The sequence below is a fragment of the Geotrypetes seraphini genome, chromosome 6 (genome assembly GCF_902459505.1).
Source record: "Geotrypetes seraphini chromosome 6, aGeoSer1.1, whole genome shotgun sequence".
NCBI lineage: Eukaryota > Metazoa > Chordata > Amphibia > Gymnophiona > Dermophiidae > Geotrypetes > Geotrypetes seraphini.
Genome location: NC_047089.1, coordinates 157,189,654 through 157,213,446, shown reverse-complemented (window position 1 = coordinate 157,213,446; position 23,793 = coordinate 157,189,654). Strand labels below are relative to the sequence as shown.

General features: G+C 44.0%; 1 protein-coding gene across 4 annotated transcripts in view; it reads left to right on the top strand.

Moving 5' to 3' along the window:
* CDC16 (cell division cycle 16) overlaps nucleotides 1–23,793 on the top strand; it is a 226,676-nt gene that overhangs the window by 41,941 nt on the left and 160,942 nt on the right. For 2 of the 4 annotated variants that reach the window (XR_004539864.1, XM_033948568.1), the window contains exon 3: nucleotides 12,085–12,182. The exons of 1 other annotated variant lie outside the window; for it this stretch is intronic. Coding sequence is in view for 1 of the 3 variants with exons in the window: in XM_033948568.1 (XP_033804459.1) it covers nucleotides 12,085–12,182 (98 nt within the window). In the remaining 2 variants the exon portion in view is untranslated. Of the gene's footprint in view, nucleotides 1–12,084; nucleotides 12,183–23,793 lie in introns of those variants that run through there. One more of the 4 variants, XM_033948570.1, reaches the window with a different exon arrangement.

Genomic DNA, 23,793 nt, shown 5'->3' with positions numbered 1-23,793 from the left:
CACGTGTCTAAAAAATTAATCCCCAGAGTAGATTGATTCATAGTAAACTGAATGTTACTGTCCTTGCTATTGAGCCAATCAACAAATTCAAAAAGCTGTTCTTTAGAGCCCTGCCATACCATGAAAACGTCATCAATGTATCTTTTCCAACCTAATACATATAGATGCCATTGATGAGATGTTAGATGTACCTCTTCATAATCTTTCATGTATAGGCAGGCGACTGAGGGAGCACATGTGGCTCCCATCGCCACCCCTTTTGTTTGCAAGTAAAGCTTTTGCCCATCTGTAAAAAAGTTTTTTGTTAAGGCCAGTTCTAATAAGGCCATAATAAAATGGGTTGGGCTTTGATGAGGACGTGCTCGAGCATCTAAAGCAGAACGTGCAACGTCTAAACATTTGTCCTGAGGGAGAGACGTGTACAACGACACTATGTCCAATGTAACCAAAATTGTGGGTTTGTTTAGTAAGTCAATAGTTTGTAGCCACAGTAAAAATTGGCTAGTATCTTTGATGTAGGAGTTACTTAATGCTAATTGATCCGTTAAGTTTCCTGGGTCAGTTTATGGAGCAGTCACTTCATTTTCAGCTTAAGTAACTGTGCAACGTCAGGGAATTTACAGGTATGGCATATGAGGTTCGTTGTCTGTTTGGTAAAGCTAGGTCCTCTTTTGAGGCTTGAGTTGTAGTTGAAGATTGCGGTTCTAGTGTTGGTTACTTGGTTGAAAAATTCTTTAGTTTAAAGATAGTTTAAAAACTCTTTAATAAGATCTTTAATTAGGGGAAGGCTCCCTTTAGCGACGCTGTAGGACCCTGTTTAACACATATATTTAACACTTATTTAAATGTGTTAGTATTGTTCTTAGGCAAGAACAATACATTTTAAAATAAGGTCTTAAAATAAATAAGGTTAAAAAAATTTTTTTAATGTAAAAAAGATTTGATATAAAAGTTGTTGTGCTTCATTTTCATTTCTAGTGTTGCCTTTGGCGTTCTTTCCTGATGAAGCACCTGTTTGAAATATAGGGGCGAAACGGAGATCATCCGTCGTCAAGTCAATATGAAAGTTAAGTGAAGTTGCTAAAGTTTGCTCAATAGTTACTCATGCATAAAGTGGAAGAGTAATAGATCAGCAACACAGCCGTGCTAAATGTAGTAAAAAGCATATATAACACAAAAAAAGTTAAAAAGCAAAAAAAGTTAAAAAGCAAAAAATAGCTAAAAATTTTACAGAGAAAATAAACGGGAACGATGATAGCTCACCATATTAGCCATTAGCTCTGTAATATATATCGGGCTTCTGGCTGGGAGCACTTGAGACCCCTGGTTTCTCTCTGTAATACTTACCTTTATGATTATATTTGTGTGACAGCCTACCAATATAAGATTTCAGTGTGGTTCATAAGTATTACATAAGCCATACAATTAGAAAAATTTAAATCCGAGTGACTGAACATCTTAGCAATATACGGAGAGGAAGAATAGCAGCTCCGTCGGTGGTTCACTGGCAGCAGCAGGCTCATTCGATAGATTCTTTGAGATATACCATTCTTTTCCATGTCAGGGACTTTTCGGGGGATCTGTCCAGATTTTTGATGATTAAGGAACATAAATTTCCTTAGCAACAGCAGCAGATGAATCCAGAGACCAATGGGGATAGCACACATCTACCAGCAGACGGAGATAGAGAAACTGATTAACAGGTGGTTCTATTGGCTGGCACTCCTCCTGTATCTTCAGTATGCTCTGTCTCCCAGCAGGTGATAGTCGCTATTCAACTAGCTCCTGAATTCTGGCTGTGACTGGAAAATTATTTTTTCCTGTTGAGGTTTCTCTTCAGTGTGAGTGCCATTCGATTTCTCCTGTTGAGGTTTCTCTTCAGTGAGATAGGGGTGTCTGGCTGAACGGTGCCGGCTTTAGGGGTTACACCTTGGCTCCCCCAGGTCCCTGCCTCACCCTCCCTCCATTGCTAAAGGGTCTGACTGGGTCTCAATTTTTTTCTTCTTTCCCTTCTCTGTTAAAAAAAAGAAAAAGAAAAAAGGGAGACCACAGTTGCTACATTCTACCCTGTTAGTGCTGCAATCAGCTCTTACTGGCTTCAACTGGCCCTAACAACAAGCTTGTGAGTATGTATGCGTTTTTTACTGTTGTTTGAACTTCAGGTTCTGTTTGGGAGTCTTAGTACTGTGGGTTCGGTCAACATACTTTTAAGGAATGGATATTTTATTGAGGCTAAGTTTTTTATGACTAGAAATCCATTGAGGGAGCCGGAACTTTCCTGCCCTTTGCATGCATGCGCTTGGTTTCCTTGTTGGTTACAGCACGGCAGTAGCGGTGCGATTTCATGCTCGCACTTGTTCTCCTCGTTGGGTTTCAGTGAAGCAGTAGTAGTCCTATTTATTCCGAGGCTCCCTTTCGTTGTGTTTGTTGCGGCCATGTGCAGCTGATTGTGCAGGTGCCAGTTTATAGCACCGCGCATGAGATGGGACATGTTTTTTCCGGCGCTGTGGGAAGCATTGCACCGTTTCTCTAGTTATTCCCTGAGTCTGATTTTCTTTCTATGCAGGCTGCGGCAGGGTAAATTTTGCGGGTCTTGAATCCGACTATGTTTCTAGGAGCATTGACGCAGCAGCAACGTGTCGGCGAGAATCAGGCGCGCGCTTGGGTCTCCGGCGATGGCGGGAGAGCTGCAGCATTCCCGATAGTTTATTTCCAGCTGACTTTGGTCAGGGTATGCTGCAGCTTCTGTCCTTTCCAGTTCAGATTGTACGTGTTTCACCAGCTTTATATGTCTATGTCTGTGTTCCTGCTGTATTTACTTGAAGGAAGCTGCTAGTTTAATCGGACTCAAGGGGATTACCATTGTGACTCTGACCTGTGCTAGGTCACCCAGTCTCGGTTTGTCTCTGGACTGGGTCGACATATGGCATATCATGGCACAGTAAGATCAGCAGTAAGATAGTGCCCTGTATTTCACACAGGTATCTCATTGTCTCTCTGGGGTCCCAGCAGATTGAGCCTTTGTCTGTTTTAACTGTCCTTATTTGGGCCTCTGTGTTGCGCTGCATGTGTCTAGTAGTGGCATAGGATATATATGCCTAAAGGTAGTACAAACAGTTTCCAAGTTTGGGTTGTCTCTATGGCATAATGACACTTCGCATCTTCCTGCGGCCAGGACTCTCTTTCTCTATTTCTGAGGGGGCCTGGACTTCAGATTTCCATGCTTATCATGCTGGTTTCTCCTGTCGCCATTTTCTCATGCTAGACGGACCCCCTGACCAGACAGGAAGGGCTGTACAGCTCCTTCTAACCAGGAGCCAGTTACCTATTCTATCAAACCTGCGGAGGAGCACTCGCTATGTGGCTGTTAGCCTCATCCCTGAAGCTCTCATTAGCGATGTGAGTTTTGTCCGATACCTGTTAGGATGCTGTTGTTTTCCATGGGGCGGTAGATGCAGTCTCTTGATTGCGTCTAGTATATATTCACTTTAAAGGACATGCTCACGTTGCATGGAGTTAGTACTGTTTTCGTGGTTCCAGTATACTCCTGTTTACATTGCAAAACTTGATTTTTCCTAGGAGAATTTCTTTCTTACAGATCCTATAGTTCTCATCCTGCTGTTCCCTGACCTTCTGCACTTCATTCTGAGGGGATCTTGACTTCTTCCAATTACTCTTCAGGCTTTCTCATGAGTGGGAAGACGAAATAATGTCAGAAGAGGGGGCTTTGAACATTTTTCAGGATGCTTGCAACTTTGCATCCTCCTCAGGTTTCCGGTTCGTTCTTGGAGTCTCTCTGTTTTGTGTTTCCCTTTTAAGTGTTACTGGTCCTCAGGGCAGTTCTTGAAGTTCTTCAGGAACTAAGGGACGTTGTTCCACTTACTGCATGGTGCCCAAGACTGGGGCATTGGGCAGGCTGGATCCCATTCTGCTGAATTAGTTTCTCAGGGTTACACATTTCTGCAGAAAAACTGGGAGAATATTTATATTTTCACTATGGATTCCGAATCGGCACTAGGTTTGCTTGCCTCTCTTGGAGCAGCACTTTCTGTTTTGGCACATGCCATTTTGCCTACCCAAGGCTTCACAAACATTTTAGAAAATGTGGGCAGTGGTACCATTTTGGCACTACCAAGCGATTCACCTACTTTCTTCTTGACTGATTGCTTGATTCGGATGTCTTCCAGTCGGGCCATTTGACTGACTCGAAAAGGGTGGTTTCTTTTCCTCAGTTCTTTGGACGTGAATCTTTGAATTTGCACAGCACTCTTTTCTCTTGTACTATTTATAGGTATATCGGGGAGATGTTTTTATTCATATAGGAGAGAAATGTGTTTCTTCCCAGAGACTAGGGCGATGGGTCACAGTCTCAGGTTTGCATTCTTCTTCGGTCACCATGACCAAGAGTATGGGATTCTGTATAGGTTCTAGGATCCATGTTGCTGACTCCACTGGGAACTTCGACTTGCTTTCCCATTATAATGCTACAGCAGTCGCTTTTGTTCCGGTGGTTCCCGGTATCTCAGGACTCCAATTATTTGGTAGGCTCCTCAAGCATCGTTCTTTATGATTTGGTGGCTCAGCGAGATTTCTCTTTTCAAAGGCATGTCTCGGTCTTTGCTGGACTAGCTTATGGTCACCAAACATCCCGGGCTGTCAGGTTGGGAGGCTCGGTGCCTTCCATCCTCAGCTCCAGGAGTCTGGTCTTAAGAGGCGACTCAGTACTTGTTCATTCTTCTACTCTGGAGCATGGTCAGGCTACCTTTCTGGAGCTTTAGACCATTCTTCTGGAATGACGCTGAAGGTCTTTTCAGTCAGTATTATGAAGGGGGTATTTCTCTACAGCCTGGGCAGTAGGTGATGTACTCAGTTAGCGGGTAAAGTTGTGGTTCTACTTCAATGGGTGGACCCTCATCTTCCTCTTCTGTTGGCAGATCATTTTATGAGTCAGGAAAAGAGTTTGGATAGACTTTCTCTTCGCGAAATCTGAACATGGCCCATTTATTGTATGTTACAGTGTACAGTGTTGTGTACGCTCTAGAAAGTGTAAATGTTAGTAATAGTGAAATTTTCTACATCCTGGATATTGAGAATTTTGGCTCAGGCGTTCCAGCTCTTTTTATGGAAGTGAGATCTCCTGGAACTAGACCTCATGGCCTCGTCTCGAAATTCTAAGCTTCCTAGCAGGGAGTGGGAGTCAGAGGGGATAGCAGCGTGGCTTCTTTCTCGCCTCTGGTTTCTCTTTTTTCAGTGTTTTCCCCTGGCCGATGATGGCTTGGATTTGCCATCTCAAGCTTGCTTTCAGGGCACAGTATTTGTAGAATCTCTGGATTGGCTGCGCCATCCTTGCTATGCAGATCTGATGAGTCTTTCGACAGCCGGACTGTTGAGTTTCCTGGTATCTCTGGATTTGCTCACATAGGGTCCGATCAACATGGATATTCGTACTACTTTGGTATTACGACCTAGCTTTTGAAAAGTCATGGCTGACGTGTAAGGGGTTATGCGAAGCAGGTTGTTTCTTCTCTTATCCAGGTGATACAGACGTCTTTACCTATGGCTTCTGCTTCCTTTTGGAGGTTTTTCCTTTCTTGGGTACTTCTGAACATTTGCACCCTTCCAGAGTTCTTTTTTGGCACAAGTGTATTGCCAAGGGCTTAGCGTTCAATTCCCTTCAGCTTCAAGTGCCATTCTTAGCTTGTTACAAGGGCTTGTTATATTGCTCTTCGCTTACTTCTCAGCTTCATGTAGTTCAGTTCCTAAATGGAGTAGGGTATATTTGTACACCTCTTAGAAAGCCCTGTCCGGAGTAATGTAATGTAATGTAATTTATTTCTTATATACCGCTACATCCGTTAGGTTCTAAGCGGTTACAGAAAATATACATTAAAATTATAAGTAAGGAAGGTACTTAGAAAATTCCCTCACTGTCCCGAAGGTACTTAAGGTACTTCTTCGCAGTTTACCAAAGGCTTCATTTCATCCTTGTCTTTTGAGACTCTAAAGGGCTGTGCCGTTGAACACGGGGTTTCTTGTGGCCTTGGCTTCAGCTCGGCGGTTTTCTGAGTTGTGGGCCTTGTTCGGCAGGGATTCCTGTTTCTGATTTACAAAATCTGGGGTGTCAGTTCGGACGGTACCACAATTTCTTTCTAAGGAAGTGTCATCCTTTCTTTTATGACACTCTCACTTTTCCTTCCATCTTCCTGGGAGGAGAAATGAGGAGCTGTGCTTTTATTCACTGCATTTTTTTGAAAGTGTTGTGGTCACCACTTTAGCCTAACACAGGCAAGGCCAAGATACAGGTGACTACAAACACAGTACTTTTTGCGTGTGACCCGGACCGGAGTCACCCTGCAGGCTGGATTGGAGTTCAAATACAAAACACAAAAAAAAACTTAATCAAATGGGTGAAAATATCTTTCAGCTTTACTCTGGATCGATATACAGGTAAGTCATTCATCAGCAGTGATATCAATGGCAATGGCCAAACTAACAGTCCCAAAACATGTCCAAAACAAGGAAAAATAAAGTTCAACACAAACTCAGGCTGAAAACTCAGCTTCTCTTAGTCAGTCCAAAACTTTCAAGTCATTTGGGTAGCAGCACAACACACAGTCCAGTGCACTGCTTTGCAAAACAACAGTGCTTCAAACAAAGCAAAAACAAGCCTCTGGCAGGTTTGAGACAAATGCCAGGAAGAAGGAGATAGCTCTAGGTTTGCAATTTAAAGCAAAAAAAACAGCTTTACAAAATTCCCACCCAGCTGGAAGCAAACCTCTCCCCGCCTCTCCAAGCTTTTCACAGTAATTCTCAACTCGTGTGTTATATGGCAAAAAAACCAAAACACTACCCAAACATTTCACTGTAAATTCCACTCACAGTTTGTGGCAACAAGCTAAGTCCACCTGCATTCTTTCAGGGTAATCAACTTCCACAGCAGCACAGGTTTCTTCAAAATCCATAGGCACTTCCCTGAGCCTGGACAAGTCCTCTGCTGGCTCAACTTCACTCCATTCCATAGGGACAGGAACATTGACCCTGTTTGGCTTGGGAAGCACCCTAGGGAGGCAAGGCACAAACTTCCTCCCTAACCTGTTGCCTTGTTTGAAAGCCACTGTTGGCTTTTCTACTCTTGGGGAGTGTCCTGACCTAGCAGTGTCAGCTGACGACCAGGGACCTCTAGAGCTCCCCTGGTGGTGATTCCTATTATCTTCCTCACCTTCATCTTCCCAGATCCTGGACTTTCTCTGCCGGGTTTCTAGTTTAACCCTGGGTTTTTTTATTTCAGCTAAAGCTTGGGTCGGGCTTACATCTGCTTGGTCACAGTGTGTAGCGTTCTCCGCGAGCTAACGACTTTTAGTTGTTTAGATCACCTTTTTGTATTCTTCAAGGGATGCCTCAAACATATGGCAGCATCCAAAGCCTCCATCACTCGATGGGTCCAGGAGAACATTATTTACGCTTGCTTGATGGCTGGGAAGCAGTTGGCAAAAGAACTTCATGACCATTCCACCAGAGTGATGGCTACTTCTTGGACTCTGTCCAGAGGTTTTTTCCTTGGAGGAGTTTTGTCTCGCAACTACTTGGTCTTCTGAGAGTGCTTTATCTCAGATTTACTGGTTGGATGTGGGGGCACATGCAGTGGATGCTTTTAGTGCTTCGGTTGTTGCGGAGGCGGCGTTTCTTCCCACCCAGATTGAGGTGCTTTGCTACATCCCATTGGTCTCTGGATTCATCTGCTGCTGTTGCTAAGGAAGGAAAAATTATGTTCTTACCTGTTAATTTTCTTTCCTTTAGATGCAGCAGATGAATCCAGAGCCCCACCCTTTCTGGATATTGTCTGTCGTTTTTTTTTCTTTTGCAACTTTCAAAGTTTGTTGTTATTGATGGTTGTATTCTGTATTATTGCTTTTGAGATTTCTTATGGGAAAGAAGTTTTTTACATGCTATGTCTATTGATGGTTATGGATGCTTGGGCAAGGAGCTATACTGAAGATACAGGAGGAGTGCCAGCCAATAGAACCACCTGTTAATCAGTTTTTCTATCTCTGCCTGCTGGTAGATGTGTACTATCCCCATTGGTCTCTGGATTCATCTGCTGCATCTAAAGGAAAGAAAATTAACAGGTAAGAACATAATTTTTCCATATATATATATTTTTTTAAGTTCAATCAGTTTTATTAGCATTTTGTCATATAAATACAAATATAGACCTCATATTTGTAATAAGTCTTTACAGAGTGTAAGTACAGGCGGTCCATGACATATCAGGAAAAACAGAACAAAGAAATAAGAACATAACCCAACTAACAAGCTCATCAGTTGTGTGTACAGATCTTAGATAAACACACAGGTATCTTTTTGAAGTATATGACTGTATGAGCCACCTTATAATTTTACGTGACACACTTTAATGTTATTTTTCCATATTTTTGATTGGCATACCCTGTCTTCCCATGGCCTCAACATGGAGAATGATTGGTTCTCATTGTGATTCCAAGAATAGTAACATCTGAGCTTTAAGTGATGTTATGGCCTTAACATGGAGATTGATTGGTCCTCATTATGATTCCAAGAATAGCATTAGTAACATCTGAGCTTTAAGTGATATCACTTCTGGGGGGGGGGAAGGATTTTGGTTTGAGCAGTGGTTAGGTATGCTCCTTTTTCAGTGTTGATTTTCTAGTCCTCCGAGTTGGTAGGTGCCAGTAATGGATAGGTAACTTTTTATATAGGACTGATTTAATGAATGATTTAACAGGAGATATGGATTATAAATATTAAGAATAAATGTGGTAACACATCAGATGAATATTAGTAGCATTATAGGTGAGATGACTGTGATTTTAATTAACAGTGTCCCCTCCTGAGGAAGAGTCTACGAAACTCGAGTTGGGGGTCATCCATTCTACTGTGGCTAAAGTTTTACTTTAATGCACGTTTGAGCACTGCACTTTAAATCCAGACCATGGTTAACAGAGAACAGCTGTTATCAACATCTCCCTAGTCAAGATAAGTTGAACAGCTACTTGTATTTTATTACTTATTTAATTTTGAATGATATCTGGCGAGTGGTGATGGGACTGTAAAGAGCGATGATGGTCCCACATGAACCATAGTCTTGTGTTATCACAATACAAGTTGGTTATGGGTCTGAGCACTTTACAAATAATTTTGTATAACATATAATAAATTGGAGCTGTGATTCAAGGAGTATCTACAGTTTCATCACAGAATTATATAAATATTTCCCTAGTTATTGTTACTATCTTTAAGATATACATTTTTTCAATTATCTCTAAAGACTTTTTATGCTTTCCAACATAAGACATGTAGTAGATCAATATTACAGTTTAGAAAAAAATTGAAGGCTCTTCTTTCTTCAAGCTTATTGTACTTAAGCATAGCAGTTCAATGATTAATTCAGAAAGTAATACAGCAGACTCTATGTGGCTCATTTTCAAAAAAGATAGATGTCCAAAAGACAACATAAACCAGTACTTGGATGCTTTACTAGTCAAAACATCCAAGTGGGCATTCTCAAAACAGACTTTCTAGATGTATTTTTGATTGTTTTGTCTCGGTGTGCCCAAATCTTAAGGGGGTGTGTTAGAGGCGTGTTTTGGGTAGACTTAGGGTATTCTTTGGACTTGGATGCTCCTCAGGCATAATCAAACCTTTAACAAAAGATTCTGGGCTTTTTTTTAGTTGTTTGGAGCTAGACCTGTATAAAAGCATCTAAATGCTAAAAAGGTGCCCAAACTTACCAGATGACCACTGGAGGGATTAAGGCATGAACCCCCACCCTTACTCCCCCAGTGGTCACCGACCCCCCTCCCATAACCCAAAGATATAAAAAAAAAACCCAGTACATTCTAGCTTTTATTATAAGGTCGCTGAAAAGTTCTCTGCCTAACCAGCTTTAGATATTAACACAGCCATTTGAGGCCCTGACAGCAAAGAAACTCTTCTAAGAAGTACTGTAGTGAATTTCACTTTAAAAGTTCCAGGTACACATGTCACTTTAGGTTGCTTCTATTGCATGGTGAGCCCTCCAAAACCTACTGTACCTACATTAAGTTGACACCTACAGGCATAATGGCTATTGTTGTGGTGTTCAGGTGGGTATAATAAGTTTTGGATGCTAATAACTCCTGTACTTGATTACTGCATTTCATTGTATCTTGGTTTTCTTAAATGTGTGTTGCATGCATTACAACCGCGGGCAGCAGCATATGCTGTTTATCCAAGCTGCAGTCAACAGGATATGTCGGTACACCAAAGAAAGGTGTTTTACAGAATGTTTTGAAAATTTGTGAATTTTGTACTTTCTGATCACCATAAGACTCCTGAGGCAGGCTCTTGTGGACCGAAACACGATCGTGTTGAGTCCATTACAATAAAAAGAGACTGAACACCAATTGGTCACTGTACTAACCCAATACCATAAACCAGTGTTTCTCAACTTTTTCAAGCCAAGTACCCCCTAAGTGTCCTGTACCTGGGAATAAACCAAGACCAGGTGCAGGGCATTGTAGGTGGTCCAGAATGCCGTGGCCAGATTGATAACTGGAACATCAAGATATGAGCATATTACTCCATATTTTCGACAATTGCATTGGTTGCCAGTAGCAATTCGAATTCAATACAAAGCAATTATGCTATGTCTTCAATTTCTATATTCACAAAAAGGTTTACTAAGGGGGCGCTCAGGACCAAGACTGTGCACACCACGCAAACCGCGTGAAAACTATCATGGATAATACCAAATTAAAGGGTGCTCTCAGTGTGAGCAAGCAGCGATAGGAGTCAAGCTCCAACACTTACCTCTACCTAAGTTGTGAAGTGTTGGAGCTTGACTTCTATCGCTGTTTGCTCACACTGAGAGCACCCTTTAATTTGGTATTATCCATGATAGTTTTCACGCGGTTTGCGTGGTGTGCACAGTCTTGGTCCTGAGCGCCCCCTTAGTGAACCTTTTAGTGACTATTTCTGCCTTTTTTGTTGTAACTAGTTTAGATTTTTGGCAGTTTTTTGGAGTGTATTTTGTGTTCAATTTCTATATGGCATGATGCCTGAAATTTTAAAGAATATGATGTCTCATTATCAACCACAAAGATCCCTGCGTTCCAAAAGTGCTGCATTGCTGAAAACAAAGGCTAACTCTAAATATGTGGAAACAAATGCCATGACTTTTACATGTGCAAGAGTCAAGCTGTGGAATGGCCTTGTTGGCCAAATTCGAAAATGCGGAGAGAGGAATTCATTTAGGAAAATGTTGAAGACTCAACTATTTGCTGACGCATTTCTCTGAGCAATCGATTTTATGTAAGACTGAACTTGTCTGTTTTTATTTCTTATTTTGTATAGACTTAATATTTTATGTATAACTCATTGTAAACCGTTTTGGAAAAGAACGGTATAGAAATTTTAAAAATAAATAAATATCAACCGAGTAACCCCACGCAAGCTCCGCCACGGACTCCACCCCCATAATAATAGTACTAATTGTAACACAATTTCTTCCATTCTTTTTTCATATACACATAATATAATCTTATTGATAACATAATGGTAACCACAAAATTAAAAAAGCACACCGTACGCAGAGAAAATGTTAATTATCATATATGTTCGTTTGTTTTTTTTCAAAGACTTTAAAATATGCAATGTCACCTCAGTAACAACTATAGAAAAATAGACAAATATAGTGCAGATATAAATTCTCTAAACTGAAACATTTTGATCACTAAATTGAAAATAAAATCAATTTAGTCGATGAGACTGTACTGTATATAACTGGGTCATTATTAGTGAGGCAGGATTAAATTCTGGAGGTACTACAAATGAGAGAATCTCTGTGTGCAGTAGGGCTGTGGAGTCGGTACACCAAACCTTTGACTCCTGTTAAGCTATAAATTTTTTGTACTGGCAGTGTTTCTTAATTCAGGAAGATTTAAATAGATGCCAATATTTTGCCATTAATATGCTTACTCATTTAGAATAGTGTTCAATGTATGTTATGGTCATAGAAATGGATCGTAAAATTGTCTATATTTATTAAGGTATTGTGATTTTATTTAGAGGAGCCGCAGGACATTTATTGGCTGGCCCAGTGTCTTTACCTGACAGCACAGTATCATAGGGCAGCACATGCCCTTCGGTCACGCAAACTAGATAAAGTAAGTTTTGGTTTTTTTTTTCCTTTTTTCCTCATTGTTTTTCATTACTGATAAAGAATTAAAGGGAAATTACATACCTATGCATTGTAATCTACAAAAAAAGTATAATGTTCCTGTATTAGAAAGACATTTTATTCCCCCAAACCTACATTATAGTGTGTTATTATCTTTCCTTACCTTATCAGTCATAAACTGATTCTTGTAAGGCTTTTTCAAGTTTCAACTGTCAATTCACAAATGTTATTAAATCTCCTTTTATGTATGACTTTTAGCATGCTCTGTCTATTGCCAACATAAGGCCCCTGTGGGAATAAAGCTTGCCATTATTTCCCTGGCTGACATTGCCACGTTTCCCTTTAAATCCTAAATCAGCACTTATAAACTTTTAACATTTTTTTAGTACAGCTAAGGTGAGTACTGTCATACTACAGTATGAAAGTAAACACTTAATCCTCAATTTTTTTTCTTCATGTGAACTATCTTTTATCCTTTTTTTATCTGAAAATTATAAACTGAGGAAAATAAGTGAAAATGGTCAAAAATACCACATCTTATTTTCCAGAGCTCATAGCAACTAGTGTGTCACACATACACATTATAAAAAAATCCTTTTTCCAGAGCAATAGGTGAGACATTCTAGACAACAGGGTTATTTCCCCTTACTCGCATGGCCTGCTGAATTAATCTACTCTGGATTTTTCACTCTGCCTCCAGTGTACTTAACAGATCAGCTTAGCGCCCTCTAGCAGTCTTTCCTTCTGCATGCATGGCTGCAGCTGTGTATGTTCTGCTCTCCTCATTTTTGTTGTTTTAATTCGACATAGTTTGTCTCCTTTGTTGGAATTTTCGTGTTCAAGGCAGTTTGGAGGCTCTGCCTGCTTGTGAATTCACAGACTTCAGTCTGTAGCTGACAGGCCGATCCCTTTCTGGGTACCTGTTAGCCAGTCTGCATAGGATACCTTGGAGCTCAGGGCTGTCCCTGATGTTGGCTCGCTTTTTGTTAAGCAGGGGGTGAGCGCAGACTGTTTGAAGCACTTAGGGGGCTCAGCGGTGTACTACAGTGTGCTGGCTGAGTTTTCGCACCTCTGCCCATCCTTGTGCATATCTGGCGGTCTGCAGGGGTGGAGGCATAGTCAGGGGAGTCTGAATGGCAGCCCAAAGATCAGCTTTGAGAAAGCATTCCCAGCATTGTGGCAGTGAATTCTGAATCAGCTACTGAACAGAGGCGGAAGCAGGTACAGCCCAGTGTCTCTGGTAATAATGAGTATAGCAGAACTGAAAGGCTCTCACAGCAATTTTCAAAAGTTAATTTTGAGGGTTTTTCTATGGTTTTAAGTGATCCCCTGTGTTCCCCCACCTGAAAAATACTAAAAATCGCCATTTATTATATTGGGATAGTGTGTTTTTTAGCTTGTCTTTGGAGCGAATTCAGTGCCAGTGGCCATCTTGGATTTTTAGTGATTTTTAGCGATCTTTTCATCTTCTCCCTGCTTCTTCAAAACTGAAATTTTTGCCAGGAATCTTGCTGGGATGGAGGCCTCGGGGTCTCCTCGTGTGAACTCATGTGAAGTTTGCACAAATTTAGTGCTTTTTGAGTGTCCTTGCACCACGTGCTGCATGGCACAGCGAAGGATGGGCGGTAGCTACAAACTCTGCTTCCCCCTCATAGAAGCAGGTGATTCCATGTTCGGCTAGTCCAGTGGGGCAGCCGTCATTGCTTTCTGGGCTTGACTCGGCTGGTCCTTCGGGTAGCCAGGTGGCGGACCCTCTGCAGCCTAAGAAACGCAAGTTTAAGTCATCTAAGGGTGACTCTATGCCCCAGGGTCCTCATATTTTTTTTGACTTTATGAGATTTTTCTGGCCTGAATTTCAAACCAGAGATTCTGCAGCTGGCTGTTCTCCTCCTCCTCCGTCGACATCTGTGGGCGACGGGGTGCCCTCAGGGTTCTCCCCTCCTTCACCCACTCCGCCTGTTCATGTTTTGACTCCTGTTCTGGGGGATCCAGCGGTTGATCCTGTCCTCTCTGATCCTTTGTTTGATAATGCAGCCCTTCCCAGATAAGGGGATCCGGACTTGGGTACTGGATCCGTGGATCCCTTAGGGCAGGGGTGTCAAAGTCCCTCCTTGAGGGCCGCAATCCAGTTGGGTTTTTGGGATTTCCCCAATGAATATGCATGAGATCTATTTGTATGCACTGCTTTCATTGTATGATAATAGATCTCATGCATATTCATTGGGGAAATCCTGAAAACCCAACTGGATTGCGGCCTCGAGGAAGGACTTTAACACACCTGCCTTAGGAGCTCTGGATCCTTGGGATGATCCTTCTGTTCTGCGCTTATTTAAATTTGCAGCTTTGCCTGATCTGATTATTGAATCATTGCTGGAATTGAACTTGGTCGCTCAGCTAACTCCGTTTACTTCTTCTTCTTCTTCTCCCTGGATTTGCAGTGTGCGCTCACAATCTGCGACCTTTCCTTGGCATCCGGATTTGAGTTGTATAGTCTCTGAGCAGTTGGTGTAAACCGCCTAGAACTCTTGGGTAATGGCGGTATAAAAGAATAAATTTATTATTATTATTATTTGATTCTCTGAAATGTCCTTTGAGAAATGCTAGTGCTATGTCCTGCTTGTATCCTATGGTGCCGGAGTGCCAGCAGCTTCTGGCACAGCCCAAGGTAGATTCCTTGGTAGCTCAAGTGACTAGGCGCATCTCTCTTCCCAGTGATGGGAGAGTGGTATTGAAGGAGATGCAGGACCACCCTTTGGATGTGGTACTCAGGAAAATTTTTGAGACGACAAATTTAGGCATTAAAGCAGCTGTGGCGACGTCCTTTGTAGCATGAACCTGTCTCTCTCGGCTGTGTTCGCAGGAGTCTGATGCAGTGGATCCTCCTCAGCTTCTGATGGCTGGGATGGATTACATGGCAGATGCCTTATATGACCTTTTGAAAGTGCTGGCAAAGGTGTCAGCATATTCTATTTTGGCATGCCAAATGCTGTGGGTTCGGCAGTGAGCTGGTGATAACATCTCTAAAGCAACTTTAGAGTGGCTGCCTTTCAAGGGGAAGTTGTTGGATGACCTCATGGATTTGGTGGTAGACCATTGCCTGAAGATGTTGTCTGATAGAGCTTGACCCTCCAGGGGTTCTGAGTGTTCTAATTTTTGTGGGTCATGCTGAAATTTTCGTGACTACCAACCTTCCCCATTGTAGAGATCTTCACAGAGTTCCTGGGATTGGTATGCAGGCTACAGGGGTTCCCAGCCTCCTGCTGCCCGTCCTGTACAACCTGCCTGAAAGACAAAATGATGCCAGGGAGCCGATTGCCTCTCTGAGGATAGGTGGTCGGTTCTCGGAGTTTCTGCCTGCCTGGATGCACATTACAGCCAACCAGAGTGTCTTGGAAACTATTCGGTCAGGCTACAAGCTAGAATTTGCCCAACCTCTGTCAGATTGGTTCCTGGATTCTCCGTCCAGGCGCCGGAACAAGGCACGCAAGGTTCAGGCTACTGTTCAGTGCTTTCTGGATATTCAAGCTATAGAGCCAACGTCGCACGACCTCTTGGGCTCAGGCAGATACTCTGTATATTTCATCATGCCAAAGAAAGGATCAAAAGATTAGAGACCATTTCTGGATCTTCAGTATGTGAATGCGGCTCTCAAGATTCTTTGATTCCGCATGGAGACTGTGAGGTCGGTTATTGCAGCAGTGGCTCTGGGGGAATTTCTGGCCTCCCTGGATCTGACAGAAGTATACTTACACATTCCCATTTTTCTGGCCTACTGCACATTTCTGCGGTTTCATGTTCTGGGTCAACATTACCAATTTTCAGCCCTGCCCTTTGGGCTAGCGACAGCGCCCCGGTCCATCACCAAGGTGATGGTGGTAGTGGCTCATCTGAGGAAGATGGCGTTGCAGGTTCACCCTTATCTAGATGACTGGTTGATCAGAGCTCCCTCTTTTGCAGAGCAGCAGCACACAGTGGGGCAGGTGCGCCAAGTGCTGGAAGACCAGGGCTGGATTGTAAACTACAGGAGGAGTTATCTGACGCCCACGCAGTCATTGAAATACCTGGTAGTTCTTATCAAAAGGACGGTGGGCCATGTTTACCTTCCCGAGGCTCACAGGCAGAAGCTGTGTGTTCAGATTTTAGCCCTACTAAAGAAGTCGGCTCCGGCATGGGACTACCTACAGGCTCTGGGCACCATGGTGGCTATGCTCGATGTCGTCCCGTGGGCGAGAGCGCACATGTGTCCTCTTCAGCATGGCTTGTTTTCCCGCTGGGAACCTCACCGGGATGCCTTGCAGATGTGTCTGCCGTGGACTCTGGAGGCCTGAGCGAGCATGAACTGGTGGCTTCATTCTCAATCGCTCTGTGAGGGCGTTCCATTGCACATTGCCTCCTTGATTGTGTTAATGACAGATGCCAGCCTTTGGGCTGGGGGGCTCACTGCGAACATCGTCCTCTTCAAAGCTATTGGACTCCATCTCAGAAGAGGTGGTCAATCAACCGTCTGGAACTCGGGGCCATTTGTCTAGCCCTGAGAGCATTATAGAAGACCCTAGAAGGTCAGGCAGTCCAGGTCTTCTAAGACAATGCAACAGCAGTGGCCTTTGTTGAGGGACCAATAGCTCTCTTTTGGCTGTGGAAGCCTGCCTCTGGCGCTGACGGCAGTGCATGTTCAAGCAGACTTCCTCAGCCGATAGGCTCTGGATCCGGGTGAGTGAACCCTGTCATCAGAGACGTTCCAAGCCATTGTGAGGCGCTGGGGGCAGCACCTCTTCAACCTCATGGCCACGGCAAGAAACAAAAAGGTGCAGCGCTTCAGTCGCAGATCTGAGCCAGGAAGGAAGAGGCTCGATGCTCTAGTGCAACCATGGCCTCCGGGAGTGTTTCTGTACGTCTTTCCTTCCTGGCCCATGATTGGCTGAGTGCTTCGGAGGATTGCGTCTCATCCCGGTCGCGTCATTCTAGTTGTTCCTGATTGGCCTCGAAGACCGTGGTATGCGGATCTGATGCGGCAGCGTGTGGGACGCAGTCTACGCTTGAGTGTCTATCCGATCTTCTCGGTCAAGGCCCAGTGGCCTTGGAAGATCCGGGTCACTTTGCCCTTATGGCATGGCTTTTGAGCGCGCTGCCCTAGAACATAAAGGATATTCAGATCTGGTGGTTGATACGCTTCTTGGGTCTAAGAAGTCGTCCATGGTGTTGGCCTATGCTAAGGTGTGGAAGTCTTTCCAGCATTGGTGTGCCCAAGACCAGGTGGATCCTTATTCGGCTCCGGTCATATGGATTCTCACTTTTCCTCATGCTGGTTTGGATAAAGGCCTCACTGTGGCATCTCTGCGGGTTTAGGTGGCCGGACTGTCCTGTTTTAGATCACAGGACAGTCAATTCTCTTTGGCGTTGCATCCGGATGTTGCTCAATTCTTGAAGGGGGCTCTTAGGGTCTGGCCGCCCATTAAGAAACCTTTGCCGGCTTGGGACCTTAATGTGGCGCTTTCGGGCCTTGCTGAAGCTCCCTTTGAGCCTCTTTGGGATGTGTCTCTTGGATTTAACTCTCAAGACTGTTTTTCTTGTTGCCATAACCTTTGTTCGTAGGGTTTCCGAACTGCTGGTGTTGTCTTGTAGAGACCCTTTTCTCCATATTTCGGAGGTGGGGGTTTGTTTGCGGACAGTTACTTCTTTTTTGCCAAAAGTTGTTTTGGCTTTCCATATCAATCAGGAAGTGTGTTTGCCTGCTTTTCAGCCGACAGGTTCCAGAACTCAGGATCGCCTGCTGAAAAAATTGGACATGCGCAGGGTGCTCCTATGTTATTTGGATGTCACTAACGAGTTTCAGATCTCTGACCCATCTGTTTGTGCTGACTCATTCAGTTAAGCGGGGTGCTCCCGTTTCTAAGGCCACGATATCCAGATGGATTCATAAGGCCATTTTGTCAGCTTATATTGTGGCAGGGAAACAGTCTCCTGTTTCCATCAGGGCACATTCCACCAGGAGTGTGGCTTTATCGTTGGCAGAACATAAGAACATAAGAACATAAGCAGTGCCTCCGCCAGGTCAGACCATAGGTCCATCCTGCCCAGCAGTCCGCTCCCGCGGCGGCCCAAACAGGTCACGACCTGTCCAAATCACCAGAAGGGGCCCCCATGCCACCTTGGTTTCCTATTGCGTCCTATCTTCCCATCAAAGTCCTAGCCCTCCGGTCTTGCACATGCACGACCTGGTCGGGTTTCTATACTTATTTTCTGGTTAGCTTTCTCAGTATCCCACGATCCCTTTATCCCTCAGGAATCCGTCCAGTCTCTGTTTGAATCCTTGTACCGTACTCTGCCCAATCACGTCCTCCGGTAGCGCATTCCAAGTGTCCACGACCCTTTGGGTGAAAAAAAACTTCCTTGCATTCGTTTTGAACCTATCTCCCTTCAGTTTCTCCGAATGCCCCCTCGTACCTGTTGTCCCCTTCAGCCTGAAGAATCTGTCCCTATCCACCCTCTCTATGCCCCTCATGATCTTGAAGGTCTCTATCATATCACCCCTGAGCCTCCTTTTTTCCAGAGAGAAGAGCCCCAGCCTATCCAACCTCTCGGCATATGGGCAGTGTTCCAGCCCTCTTACCAGTTTCGTTGCTCTCCTTTGGACTCTCTCGAGTACCGCCATGTCCTTCTTGAGGTACGGCGACCAATATTGAACGCAATATTCCAGATGCGGACGCACCATCGCTCGATACAGTGGCAAGATGACTTCCCTCGTCCTGGTTGTTATGCCCCTTTTTATGAAGCTCGAGCTGTTCCTCTGAAGAGATTTTCAAGGTGGTCATGTGGTCTTCACATCACACATTTGCCAAGTTCTATAGAGTGGATGTTGCTGCCAGGCAGGACTCGGCCTTCGGGTCCTCGGTCTTAAGGGCCGGCGCAGCAAGCCCACCCTAGCTATTTTAAGGGGGACTGCTTTTGTATGTCCTTGTTGTCTAGAATGTTTCACCTATTGCACTGGAAAAAGAGATTATGTCCTTACCCTGGTAAGCTCTTTTCCAGTACATAGGTGAGACATTCTAGACTCCCCGCCCTGTCCTTCCTGCGCCTGCTTTCAGTTTTCAGTCTAATTATGTTTCTCCAAGCTGATTCTTGATGACTGGAGTAGGGGATAGTTTCTGAGCTCTTTTGAGGCCTTTGTTGGCAGTTAACGGTACTGTTTAGTTGTTTATGAGCAGAACAATAGTTTAGCCTGTGGTTACTGTCCCTCTATTTCACATGTGTAGGTGCCTTTCTAAGCTTGGGTATTGACTGCTAGAGAGTGCTAAGCTGATCTGTGAAGTACACGGGAGGCAGAGTGAAAAATCTGGAGTGGTTTCCTTCTGCAGTTCATGCGAATATGAGAAAGTAACCCTGTTGTCTAGAATGTCCAATATATAAAACAATCTATTATTGGCTAGACTGGATAAATCCTGTTTGGCCTTGAAGAAATAGAAATATGAGCCTATTAGAAATATTAGCGGACATCAGTATGAGCTCTTGGAATGTAAACGGGGGATTTCTGAGCTCAGGCAGCAACTGATGGGTAACCAGCACCAGACAAAAATCTAAATAAGCACTGCCTCGTACATCATCTGGTCCTGAATGTGCAAACCACGCAAATGAGTAAAGTGCTAGAAAAATCAAGGTTAAACAGTCACACCTGAGAAATTTAACTTTAAGACTATGTAGGCTCCCAAGAATCTGCCTTGTGAATGTAATAAAGTGCAAAGTATAATAGGGGGGGAAGTGCTATAGATAATCCAAACTAGAAAAATTGATAATAAATACACTCTAAAATAAAAGAACCCCTCAAAGTATCTTAATGTGTTAATAAATAAGTTGATAATATCACATGAACAGACTATCTATAATAATAAAATGCTAGCCGCGCATTCGCGCCGCGTGTTCCCTGATCCCTGTTCTGTCGGGGTGTGCCGGCACAAGTACGCATGCGCGCATACTACGTCACCAGGATCGACTCCACAAGCCGGGACCGCAGCCAGCCCCGGGTCGAGGAGAGCCCCATGCGCGTTCGACCCTTGCTGCCCAAGGAGGTGCTGCACGGCCACCAGTCGTGCCTGCGGGCAGACCCCCGGGGCAGGTTGAGCCTACCATCCAACCCTCCCACCGCAAGGCAAACACAAACCTCCGGCCTGCAGCAGCTCCACAGCCGCCGATTGCCTCCACAAGCCCGTGAGGGGAGGAGGGAGGGGGCTGGGACTGTCCCGCTGGCAGCATGGCCCCGATCCCCTTGTGCCCGCTCTCCGCCCCACTGCCGAGCTCTGGAGCGAAGAAGCCGTGGTCCGGCCCGGCACGCTGAGAGGAAGAGCGGTGCTGGCACCGGGGGGGAGGGGGGACACATACACACGAGGGCTCTGCTGCCAGCTCAGCTCGGCCGCTCCATCTCTGCTGGGGCTAACAGCAGCAGTCCCCGAAGCTCCTCACCAGCCTGTCCTGCTCCCTCGAGAAGGGCTCCCACAGTGTCCGCTCACGCTAACGACCAGCCCCAGGTCAAGGCCGAGCAGCCGCCACCAGCGCCGTTGCTTGGAGGCCGCCGGGACAGAGCTGCGGGCCTGGAGCCGCTCGGCCCTCCTCGGCCACCCGTGAAGCGTGAGCACGGCCTGGCCCCACTCCCACCAGGCGGGACATGGCGCCGCCGGTTAGAGAGACAGAGAGACCACCCGCAAATTCAGGCCTGGGCAGCTGTAAAAGGCAGACATGTAACGAAGCACTCTTACGCTTCATGTGGGATCCGATCTGGGAAGAGAGGAAGAGAATTGGCTTGGGGTTAATAATGATTTTTTTTTTTAAGTTCAATCAGTTTTATTGAATTTTAAATGTACAAAACACAGGAAACAACGTGAACAACTGTACAATGCAGATATACAGAGGATAGTTATAGGTAGTGCAAACAAAATATGAACGGTAAGCAGGTAGTATATCACGTCAGGGATTATAAATCAGTAATGTGAGAAAGTGTGCTTAACAGAGATATAAGACATAACACAATGACTATGTAAAGCCACAATAGGATTTAACAGAAGACCACACTTTACTATAGGTATGATAAGAGTTAGTCTTTTCCGCAGCTATAAGCTCGTACTTTGAATATAGACATACTGTGTTCCACCAGACATTATGATGTAAGGTAGAAAAGTCTTTCCAGTTAGATAAGATGGATTTAAGTGCAATGAGTAATAAACATTTGAGCAATCTAGATTCATATTTGTCCAATTGATTTTTTCGGAGAGCAGTAGCTCCATAAATGATGATAGGTAAAGAGATATTTTCTGTAATGGGAAGTATCTGGCAAATGGTAGACCATACATCAATCCAAAATGGGGACAGGATTGAACAATGAAATATCATGTGATCTAGAGATCCTACAGCTTGCATGCAGGACCAACATTGATTCGAGACAGACGGTCCAATTTTCGATAGTTTAAGAGGTGTCCAGTATACTCGATGATACATGAATAGCACTGTGTGCATGATGTTAGTCGATTTAAGAGCCTTAAACGAGGACAGCCATATATTTTCCCAATCTTCATCTTCAACAGACATTGATGTGTCTCTAGCCCAACTGTCATATAAAACAGTGGGTGGAGAAAATTTCATCTTGTGTATTAATTTATACCAAGCAGAGGCTTGACCATGTTGAGAATTGATCGTAGTCACCCAATGTATAATGGTGGGGAGATCAGATGATAACTTGGTTTGGTGAAGATAAGTCGACACACAATGTCTCAGTTGTAGCCAGTGAAAGTAATGGGTGAAGTCCAATCCATATGTCGCAGAGAATATAGGATAATCTATAAATGTGTGGTCAGTGAGTAACTGTCCAATGGACCAAATACCCTTCTTGCGCCAGGATTTCCACTCCATATATTGACCTTGAATTTGTAGAAGAGGATTACGCCATAAAGGTGAGCTAGTTGTAGCGTTCCAAGGCGTGGGAGCAATGTTGTCTATCTCCTTCAAGGCCTTTTTCGTTGAAGTCAGTATGAGGTTGGCACTAATGGCATTGCTGGCGGAGGTGAAGGGGACATATTTTAAAGAATCATTAGGAAGCATGGCACGTTCCAATTTCAACCATGCAGGTAGTAAAACAGGATCGGAATCGCCAAGCCAAAGCGATCCCTGTTTGCATAGGAAAGCCAAATGATATTCGAATAGACTGGGGAAATTCACCCCTCCATGTTCTTTAGTACATTTCAGCTTTTTCAGAGCGATGCGAGGAGTTGCATTCTTCCATAGAAATTTGGCCATAGAGGATTCAAATTTCTTATATACAGCAAGTGGAAAGAGGAATGGTAGCATGGAAAGTACATAAGTAATTTTGGGCGTTAGAACCATCTTTATTGAGTCCAGACGACCCCACCAAGATAATTTTAAGGGTGACCATCTAGAAGTAGTAGAATGAATAATATCTGTGATATATGTTATGTTATGGTCCTGAGTTTCCATAAGTGACGGACCAAAGTATACTCCAAGGTATTTTAATTTAGTTGGTGTATGCTTGAGATGCAGTGCTCTAATAACATCTCCACACGGTCTAGGAGAGAGTGGCATGACTTCCGTTTTAGTCATGTTTAATTTATATCCCGATATTGGAGAGTATGTATCAATGGTTCGGATAACAGCAGGAATGGACTCCAAGGCGGTGTAAATTTGAATATCATCCGCATATGCTGATAGTTTAACAGTGACATCATTCAGCTGGAATCCACTGATGAGGGAGTTAGATCTGATAGCAATTAGCAGAGGTTCTAATGCTATGTTGAATAATAAGGGAGATAGCGGGCAACCTTGCCTGGTGCCTCTAGAAGGTGAGAACGATTCGGAGAAGACCCCATTGATGCGAAGTCGAGTAGTAGGGTTGGAATATAGTACTTGCGTCCACTGGATGAAGGAGCTATTAAAACCAAACCAGGCCATTACTTTGAATAGATAGGACCACTCAACCCTATCAAAGGCCTTCTCGGCATCCAATGCCATCGTCACATAGGAGGAGTCAACATGAGAGGCATGCGATATGATATGAGAGAACAAGCGTGAGTTGTCGCTGGCCAATCTACCCGTCATGAATCCATTTTGATCTGAGTGAATCAGTTTGGGGAGGATCAGTTGTAATCTGGCAGCCAGTACCTTCGCATAGAGCTTAGCGTCCACATTTATCAGAGAGAGCGGTCGATAATTCTGGACACATAATGGATCCTTATCAGGTTTCAATAGAACAATAATTATCGCTTCTGTGAAGGTTCCAGAAGCACAGCCTTGGTCCATGAGATGAGTGAGATAACGGAGTAATATCGGTAAGATAAGATCCTGGAAGGCTAGGTAAAATTCCACTGGAAGGCCATCAGGCCCAGGAGCCTTGTTTTTAGCCATAGATTTTAAAGCTTCAGTAAGTTCATTCAGGTCCATAGGAGATGACAGAATCTCATTATCCTCGACATTCAGTTTCGGACCGTCCAAAGATAACATGTAGTCATCTATTTGTGTGGGAGATGGAGATTCCGTTGTGTAAAGAGTCGTGTAGAAAGAGTGAAATTGATGACAAATATCTATGGTCTTCGTTAATATCT